Here is a 10,253-nt window from a genome sequence, read left to right on the forward strand (position 1 = left end):
TTCCTGCTCGTTCCATCGTTTTATTACATTTTTCAATTCAAAATAAAAATCACAAAACATCAGCAAAGAAAAAATATATTCCAAGAAAATGAGGAAAGGAAAAACCTCAAGATTTGTTTAATGGAAGGAAAACGATCCTTTATAATTGAACACCATTCAATTCATGTAATCCAAATTTATAGTCGACGCACTGACTGCGGGCTTTTGCCCATAATTATATTCTTTCGCTGAACATTTCCAATCAGCATTCTCGATCCCAATATGATAATGTGTAAATTTGATTTTTGTTGATTTATAGCCAACTTTCCTCCCTCGGTTCTTCTTTTCATCGTTAGTTGATTGCCGTTTGAGATGAAATCATGAAAAAGTACTCTTAAATGATGAAGATTATTTTCTTTCAGAACGGTCCGTTGTTCCTTTCGTTTCTTCCCTTTGGTTGCTTTGCAACGATCAAAACGGCATGTTCAGCAATATCGGAAATGCATCCTACCAGAAAGTTGTCAAAAATGGTGGCTGATGAGACTCCTCGTTCCCGTCATCCATTGCCAGCTCAACAGCACTTTGGATACTTTTTCCCGAAAAGTTTTTGCGCTCTGTTGCTTCAAAATGGAGAAAACAGCGCCTTATACAATTGAAAACTCCATCAGTTGACCAGCAAAAGAAAAAGAAACCAAACGGACGACTTTTGCGACTTCCTTTTTTTTTTTTGTGCGGAAAAGTCAAACCATGCTTACGATTGGGGAAACCGGGCTGCGAAAGTCAGGCGGGCCAAAGTGGGAAACAGTATCATTCCTTATGCGAAAAGTTTTCAAATCAAATTTATTTCAAAGCGCACGCCTCTGCCGCCATTTGCTACTTTTTCCCATTTTGGCAGCGAGTTTACACTTTCGACGTGCTTTTGCCTTCCAACCCCACTCGAGCGCTTGCTGTCATTGCTTTCGTGTTGATCTTTTTCAATCTTTTCCCCATTTGGCGCTCCCCGGGATGGCTTCTGCCAGTTTCGTAATTCATTTAAGTAAGCAAATCTCGTATTTATCGTCGCAATGAAGTGCGAAATGCCTCTTAAATCATGCTGTTGCTCGCGCTTTCGCTTTCTTCGCGCAACTTTGTTCGACCCTCCGTCTTCGACAAATTTGTCGACGGTTTATTCTTCGCCCTTGTTTTCGAACGCAAACGCAATAAAAGAAGAACAATATATTTCTTTGTTTTGGAGTTTTTTGTGTGCTGCGCTCATCCTCACAAGCAAATCGGTATATTTAGCAAGGATTTTCTTTTTGGAACAAATGATTGACGACTGCGAGATAAAAAAAGTCAACATATTGTACAATCTTCTGTGTCTTTGCGTATTCCAGACTTTCAAAAAACCTTGGTTGCTCATGTATCTATCCGATTAACTGTTTACCATAGTGAGATGACTTTTCTGTGAGTTTATCAAGCAACGTAATAAGATATTACTTGACATTAATGGTTGAACAAAACTAAGGACAATTAAACATATTTTTCATACACATCAAACCGATTGAATAAAAATTTGAAACCAACAACATCAAATGTTCATTTTCCAGAATAAAAAAAATCAAACTTTGAATCTCTCGCAGCAACTAGTTCCCTTCTGAATCTAGCTAATTCACCAGAAACTCTTTGCATAAATCACCCTGTAGCTCCGCTCCGATGACTGAATTGAATTCGAAAGGAGCTTAAAGTGGGTAGTCGTTGGAAAATAGCATGTGCAATCTCGGTCAGCCCTGTGAGCCAAAGATGCGAACCCAGTATGATGTACCAAAGCCACTGTATTAAAAAGCCACCACCGGTCAGTGCCGCTTATAAATATTTGACTTCAACATGCAAATTGTTCATAAACACGAAAATACTGAAAACATTCACCCACGCCTTTCGTCAACCATCCCAGCAGGGGAAGTAAAAGATACTGCCGGTCATTAGTGAAGGGTTGCCAATGTGTGTTCGTGTGGTCCGAAGGAAGATACACCGCTTTTTCAGCATATTCTTTTACAAGCAACAGCTCCGCTGGCATTGCAATCGTCATGGCACCCGGTGGGGTATGTTTCGTCATGTTACTTTTCTTTTCCATTTACCACCACAAAACATTGCTAAACCCGAAACCGTTCCCCTGAGTACGGCTGCCGAGAAATGGTCCAGTGCTATTGCTAGCAATGTTTTAAAAAAAGCGAAACTACTTCGAGTCCATGGCAGAGTCGTGTAGAGTAAACTGTACACCACAATCCTATGTTTGTAAGCCAAGCACGTTAACAAGCATAAAATGGTTTAATGGAATGCCCTTACATGAGGGTCCGGGACAGCTGCAGTGCAACTATAGACGAATGGTTTTTATACTTTCCCCGCCGAGTCAATTCCCTCCCTTGAGCGCATTGCAACACAAAAAAGCGAAAACGAATACATTTGCAAATTATTTACTCACCACTTGCCGCTGAAAGATGCGCCCAGCCGAAAACGGATGAGTGTCCAGCTTATTTGCTGCCCGTTTTTCCCAAAGCTTCTATTTATTGACATAAGCCACGCTGCTAGTTACCCCGGTTGGCTCGAATGAAGATTAATCCACGTCACACGGCGTGTACGTGTCTTTGCTGATCTCGCAAAATAACTCCCATTAGGAGCTCCTTTCGCTTTCTCCTTTCCTTTCATGGACCGAGATTTGTTTCCTCGGCGCAGAGCATTTGTCATTCGGCAGCTGGTGCTGGTGTCCGCCTGTGGCTGTCATTTCGAAGCATAGCTACGCCTTAGAAAACCCACGCTGGCCATCGTCGCTAGGACAATCATTACGGTGGCGAATAAATCACATTTATTGTTATTCGCCTGATAAAGTTCAATAAAAATCGTGAGGAAGCCATCGGTTCACCGAATCAAAACCAAACGGCCAGAGGAAACGGAGTATCGTGTAGGGGTAGGGCGTCCGCTCGGTATTTCCATTTTCCATTGCGTGCCCTCGGAAGATTTCCCCACGGACGCATCCCGTGAAAATTGGACGGTACCGGAAAAACGGGCGATTGCCCGATATCGCCCGGGCGGCAAGTGGACCGATTTGTGCTATCACACCGACACCGCCGTCGCCCGACGGAAACCAGTTTGTTCCGACAGCGGGGCGCTCTGGGATCCATTTCTCCGATTGCTTGACCGGGCCCGCACACGGGCTAGATAAAACGGCTATCAGAGTCAATAAAACTAACCGGGTTTAATGTACTGCTCGGCGATAGGGGACAGGAAAATTATCCTCCCGCACTGATATTGGTTATTGAAAATGGTGGCCCGGCGGGCAGGGGGGACCACTTCCGTTTGAAGTGTCGGACACGCCATGTTGTAAAAACACGTCGAAGTCCTAATTCCTTGGATGGTGTAAAATCATTTAAAAAAAGTTGATAACGTTCGTGATTCCGAATGAAATTGCTTGGAAACGAACGAGTGAAACTAAAATAAACCCTCTTTCAACAAAAACATTACAAGTGTAACAAAACTTTACGAAGTTCATTCTATAACACCAACCCGAATTTTTACAATATCAAGAAAGCTTTCATTCTCTAAAATGACATAAAATTCACGAAAACTATCAATGTTTTCAACATACAACATATTTTTGGGACAATTTGTGTGGAATTTTTCGCTATATTATAATCTGTGTGTTACAGGGGCGGAAGGATGTAATCGTGGCTATGTCAACATCACCTTTTATTACTTGAGAATTGGAAGGAGAATACGAGGAATTGCAAGCAAATGAAAACACAGAACATAAAAATGCAGAGTAAAACAAATAAATAATCGCATTTAGTTTATGTGTAGAAACTTATTTAAGATGTTATGTATAGTTGAACAAGTTTAGAAGAATTTTACTTCATAAAGACTTATGAGTGAAGATAAAAACAATTTGATTTTGTTCTGATTTCATTTCTACCTCAGTTTTTCACATATCCTTGTAAGTGCTTAGATATGTTACTTCCCACAGAGGGAGGCAGACGATCACCATGACTCCCCCCATGATTTGCCTCCGAACATCTCAGAACCGAACCACACTGCTCGCCATTGTTTCCGAAGTGCATAATGCATCAGATGGAAGTCCCTCGGTGGGACGGAACGCTTGTTGCGTTGTTGTCCGGGACGGTAAACCGTTTCGATCGATGAACAATAGCCTAGAAAAGCCCCATTGAAACCGAAGGAAGACGATGCAACCTAGGGCCGAAGGCTCTACGGTGGCGGAATGCAACCGTCCGTATGCACGCTATGCACTTCCGTGTTCGGTGTCCGGGCCAATATAAGTGACATTTTGAATTTGTAATCCTGAAGCGCCCTTAAACCGGAAGAACTGCCCGCCGCCTCAACACCCGGGCGTCGAGGGGAGGGAAATGGAGAGTGCTGGAAGAAATAAGCAGCGAAAGAGAGATGGTCAAAAGTGGAACGATGGTGCATTAGGGTTACTGAGTGCCACCTGGTTAGTGTTGCCGTTGGCGTTTTTGTGCGTTCCGGAATTTACGATCCTCTTGCCGGTTGTGCTCTAACCTTTTCGCTCGGTTCATACGTGGCCGTTTGTTTTTTCATTCCCTCTCTCTCTCTCTCTATTTCCTATTTTCTGCATGCCCTTAAAGTTCCACAAGGCGGAGAAGGGGTCGGCCGGGGTAGGATTTTCCCAAGACAATAGCCACCGTCGTCCATCGTTCGGGAGCGCGACGGGAATGCATTACGTGAGCGATCCATTCCATCCGTTCCATTCGGAACGAGCCGCCCGCAGCGGAATGTGCGATTTCCGACGCGTAACGAACGCATTTTCCGGCTGCATTTGGCTTGCCTCGCACGCTCGCAGGCAAACGGTGCATCCGATAGAACCGTCGCCGGTTTGATGGAACACGGTTCAGCACTGCGAAGCCGAAGGCACTTGGCGCCGGCCGACAAAGTGTGTGCCAGTTACCGGCGCACCATCGCTCACCCAAGGCCTTCCTCCGTCGGGGGGGCGAGCAATGTGGATCCTTCCGCCGCCCGGTGCCGGATTATTACGATACCTGCATTGCCGGAAGAATTATTGAATAAATAACGAGCACGCCTTTTACCGGGACGTATCCTAGCACACGGAGTGAAGCCGTTCCCGTACCTTCATCTCCCAGGAACGAGATGAGGTTTACTCCAGCAGTCAGGTAAGTGGACTTCTCGCAAAACGTCTCTAAATTAACATAGGAAACACATTTCAACGCGTAACGTGGCAGAAGGTGGAACCTAGAGTACGAATTAACTGAATGAAAGGCAACTGTAAATAAACTACGAGCTATCATTTTCACTTAACATACATTCAAAAACTTCAAGAAGACATTCATTTTTTATATTTAATTTTGATATGATATATTCTCACTTTATTTGTCACACACGAATAGCGAAAAAACATTTGCTTCTATTTAAATATGAACGAATTCTGGGTGGCTTCAAGAGAACATCCATCGGTTTCCTTTCGCTAAGCTCCCCAAAACAGAAAATGGTGCATGAACGAGGTTAACGTGTGCTAATGGAATTTCCGACCACTTTTACCACGCTTGTGATGACACCCGGACCATGTAGCATGTCGAAGCCGTATAAAATGAAAATCAGCGAAGCATAACCGAAAACAAAACTGAGTGTGTTGCTCCGCTTTTTGTTATGCTACACCGAAGGAAGGGAAATAAACCCCTGGAATAAAACGCACCGCCACCAAACGACGGAAGCAATACGAGTCAACTCACTTAAATGGTGCGCTTGCTCGTTATTTTTTTTTTTTTTTTTTTTTTTTTTTTTGTTTTCGGGGAGGAAACCTTCAAAAGGCGCCCACCTGGCACGACAGGTGGGGAGTGTCTGATTTCTACGGACTAAAACCTAACCCCGGCCTCTAAACCCTGGCTCCACCCAGATCCCGTCTTAACTGATATGGCATGGGTGGGGGTGATGTTGGTACATCTCGCCTTGGGTGATGCATGGCATCATGGCTCGTTTTAACGTGCATCTCTTTGTCGTTGTCGCTGTCGTCTCCTGGCTGGCATGGGGCTTTCGTAGTTCCACATCCGCTGCAGATTCGTCATAATGCTTTTACTGGTGGAGCAGGCTGCCTGCCACACATCCTCACTCGCACACATGTCGTCGCATAATTCTCGTAGTGTTGGATATGATCCATCGGGCCGTTGGAGAGGTCGTCTTTCCGCGTTGAACCGAGGGCAGATGCGAAGCACGTGGTCTGCTGTCTCTTGTTCTGCTGGGCATGCTGGGCATGTTGGTGACTCAGCGTTACCGACCCGGTGTTGGTAGGCGCGGAGAAAACCAAACCCCGTCAGCACCTGCGTTAGGTATCGGTTGATCTCTCCGTGCTTCCTTGTTGTCCATCTGGAGATATCTGGGATGCATTCGCGAGTATGATGTCCGTGCTCAGCTGTCTCCCATTGTTCCTGCCAGAGTATCATCGTCTCCGCCTTCATTTCTCTCCGAACTTCCTTCGGATCTCTCCCGCTGTTCCGCTGTTCGTAGCAACGGGCATCCTCGCGGATTACCAGATGTATTGGCACCACCCCCGCAATGACGCATGCTGCCTCGTAAGAAACGTTGCTGAAGGCACACGCGACCTTGTTTACCGCAGGCTTGTGCGCTCTCTGCAGTATTGCTCGGTACGAGTCGTGTCTTAAGCATTCTTGCCACACCGGGGCGCCGTATCGGATGATACTCTCTACCACGCTGACCAGGATTCTCTTAATGCTGCTGCGTGGGGCTCTTCTGCTGCTGATGATTCTGTTGAGAGACTGGAAGGCCGAGGTTGCTTTCTTTGCTGCGGTTTCTAGATGTTGTTTGAACGTTATCTTGGTGTCCAAGGTAACTCCAAGATACCGAATCGCAGGCTGCTCTAGGACATCAACACCCTCGACGGATATTTTGGCCAGCTCATGCAAGCTCCTGTGCTGGCTGTGGAAGACCAGGAGCTCCGTCTTTTGTAGCGCCAATCGAAGCTTTACACTTGACATCCACTGTTGTATTGCATGGACTGCCACTTCTGCCGTAGTGTTTAGCATCGGGATGTTATCTGCTACGACCGTAAGTACTATGTCGTCCGCAAAACCCACGATGCCGCAACCTTGAGGAAGGTCCAGCCGAAGAACGCCATCATACATTATATTCCACAGTATTGGTCCTAAGACAGAACCCTGTGGAACCCCCGCCGTGATGCCGCGTCTCTCTACTCCCTCGTTGGTCTCATAGAGGAGGAGCCTGTTGGAGAAGTAGTCTCCGATGACTCTGTAGAGGTAGCCGGGGACTTGCAATCTCCTCAACGCCGAGGCTATCGCTTCCCAGCTGGCGCTATTAAAGGCGTTTCGTACGTCCAGAGTTATAAGCCCAAAGAAGCGTCCGCCATACCGGTACCGATTGCGGTGTGGTCTCGCCTGTTCGATGACGTAACGGATGGCGTCGATTGTGGATCGCTTTCGACGAAACCCGTACTGCAGTCCCGACAGTCCGTTCGCCCCTTCCGAATACTCCGTGAGCCTGTTGGTGATAACTCGTTCGTAGAGCTTTCCGAACGCGTCCAGCATGCATATTGGTCTATATGCGCTTGGGTCGTTCGGTGGTTTGCCTGCTTTTGGTATGAGAACCAACCTTTGCTGTTTCCAAATGTCCGGAAACCGACCCTCTTCCAGGTATTTTTGAAGCATAGCTCTCACCGCTGCCGGTTGGGATCGTACTGTCTCAGCTGCAGCAACATTTGGGATGCCGTCGAGTCCCGGCGCCTTGCGCGACACCCATCGGTCTACGATCGACAAGAGCTCCTGTTCCGTGATTGTAGGGATCTCCGCCACCTCAGCGACCGGTTCCAGTCGAGGGAGTGGCCATGTTTGCTGTTGATGATGTGGAAAGAGTGTGTCCACTATCCGGCGGAGTTTTTCGGGACACCTCTCTGGAGCAGTTCGTGGGCATCTCATCCGACGCATTACGACCTGATAGGCAGATCCCCACGGGTTTACATCGGCCTCTGCGCATAGTTCTTCGAAGCATTGTTGTCTGGTCGCCTCGATTGCTATCGCTAGCTCCTTCTTTGCTGTCCGGTATTCCACCAACCTGGGGTCCATCCGATCGAGAGTTCCAGCTCTTTTTAGTACCCTGCGAGCTCTGTTGCAACGGTCCCTTTTGTTGTCTAGGTCCTCGTTCCACCAAAAAGCCTTCCTGGGACCCCTTGCCGTAGAGCGACGTGGCATGGTCGCGTCACAGGCATTAGATACCGCTCTGGTTAATTGCTCTGCCCGCAGGTCCTGGCCGTAGATGTCCTCCGCATGTAGTGCCTCTGCAAATACTTCCTTTTCGAAGAAGGTGGTTTTCCATGCCCTAGCTGGCAGTAGTGAGCGTTCTCTTGTTTGGTGCTGCGGTCGTCGCTGTCCATTGTTGGGAATCATTCCCACTTCGAAGAACACTGGGAAGTGGTCACTCTGCATGTGGTCGTCTCCAACTTCCCATTTTGCCCCGCGTATCATGGATGGACTGCAAAAGGTTACATCGATTACCGACTCCCCTCCGTTCCTGCTGAAGGTGGGACTAGTTCCGACATTCAGCAACAGCATCCCCGCACTCTCCATTGCCTCTTCTAGCTTTTCTCCTCTTCTATTGGTTGCTCTGCTTCCCCAGCTGGTGGACCATGCGTTGAAGTCACCCGCAACTACTACCCTGCTGCGCCCGACGACCAACGCCTCAACGTGAGCAATCAAGGCCTCATAATCCTCCGGAGAAAAACTGGGTGGTGCGTAGCAACTCACGTAGAGAGTGCCGTTTATCACTGCTGCAGCGCATCCTTGGTGTTGTGTGGATATTACTTCTTGGACTGGGTATCTTCCCAGTACGAGGATTGCAGCTCTGTCACCCACATCAACCACCCAGTTGGCATTTTCGCGCGGGACTTTGTATGGATCCGACACTAATATAACCTCACAGTTTTTCTGCAGAGCCGTCTGATAAATTAGTTGCTGGGCGGCTTGGCAATGGTTGATATTAATCTGCAGGTGTTTCATACTCGTTTTTTGTTGAAACTGGAGCGCTTAGGGCATCGAACGTGGCCGGTAACATGATCCGATCCCGACTCGACCCCGCAATCCAAGCAGCGACGCTCGCTCGAGCACTGGGCTGCTTTGTGACCCTCGTTGCCACAGATCATGCAAAGACCCGATCGGTCCGGTCCTTCGCAGTGACGTTGGATGTGTCCACTGTGGAAGCATCTAAAGCACTTCTTGGACTCGGTGTCCTCTGCTATCGTGCAGGACGTCCATCCGATACGCAGCCTTTTCTCTAGTAAGGTGGTCGCCTCGGTTGCTGCCACCCGGATAAACGCCTTGCGAAGACCCCGGTGTACCGCTCCCAAACGAACCGCCGACGCGCTGATGTTGACGCGCTGTTGCTCTTCGAGTGCATCGCGGATCTCCTCACGCGTTGCCACCTCGTCTACGTTGCGGATTACGACCGTGACGGTTTGTCTAAGGGTGGTCACAGTCGCCTTTCCCTCAAGCGAAGCTTCCATTCTCTCCGCCAATACCGTCGAGTCCCTCGAGCTCTCCCTGGTCAGTTCCACTAGCATGTGCTCGCCCGTCCGCCGAACTCGCTTGCTGGCCTCTCCTACCTGTTTTAGCCTGGGGTCAGTGCGAAGGGCTGTTAGCACCTCCTTGTAGCTTCTTCCTTCGGCGATCTTGACCAGGATGGCATCTGGTCTAGCGTGAACGCGGGGAACCTTTATTTTCTCCCCTTTGTTTTTAGCACTTCCATTTTTTCGGTTTTCAACCAGCTGCCAGGCATGTTGGCCGCGCTTGGGGGCCGTCTGCTGCTCCGGATGCTGCTGCTGCTGGTCCGGATGCTGCTGCTGCTGCTCCGGTTGCTGCTGCTGCTGGTCCGGATGCTGCTGTTGCTGCTGCTGCTTCTGCTGCTGCTGCTGCTGCTGCTGCTGCTGCTGCTGCTGCTGCTGCTGCTGCTGCTGCTGCTGCTGCTGACCTTGCCGCTCAGCCGTGCCTCTCTTTTTACCTTTTCGAAGCTGTCTCTCCAGCTCCTGTCGTAGTCTGCGCTCTCGTTCCAGCTCGGAGGCCAGGTGCTCCAGCCTCTCGCTTAGCTTCGTCACTCTCTCAGTGAGAAGCACTATAGAAGGGTCTACGCTACTGGGGGCAGCGGAGAGCGTAGGCTTCGGCAACGGCACTGCCTCTGGGCCCCCCGGAGCCCCTTCGCCTGACGGCGTTGGTGGTGGTGTGGCCAAATCCCCGGCG

General features: G+C 48.7%; 1 protein-coding gene across 1 annotated transcript; it reads right to left on the reverse strand.

Moving 5' to 3' along the window:
* Positions 1 to 9,016: 9,016 nt before the first annotated feature.
* Positions 9,017 to 9,523, reverse strand: LOC131272870 (uncharacterized). Its single transcript, XM_058274746.1, has one exon. It carries the CDS (start codon positions 9,521 to 9,523, stop codon positions 9,017 to 9,019), a length of 507 nt encoding a protein of 168 aa, XP_058130729.1.
* Positions 9,524 to 10,253: the final 730 nt, after the last annotated feature.

Source organism: Anopheles coustani, chromosome 3 (assembly GCF_943734705.1).
Source record: "Anopheles coustani chromosome 3, idAnoCousDA_361_x.2, whole genome shotgun sequence".
In the NCBI taxonomy this organism is placed as follows: domain Eukaryota; kingdom Metazoa; phylum Arthropoda; class Insecta; order Diptera; family Culicidae; genus Anopheles; species Anopheles coustani.

Bases quoted from the DNA above. Each gene is read 5' to 3' on its own strand.
- LOC131272870 (XM_058274746.1), bottom strand. From the start codon at position 9,523: ATGGAAGCTTCGCTTGAGGGAAAGGCGACTGTGACCACCCTTAGACAA.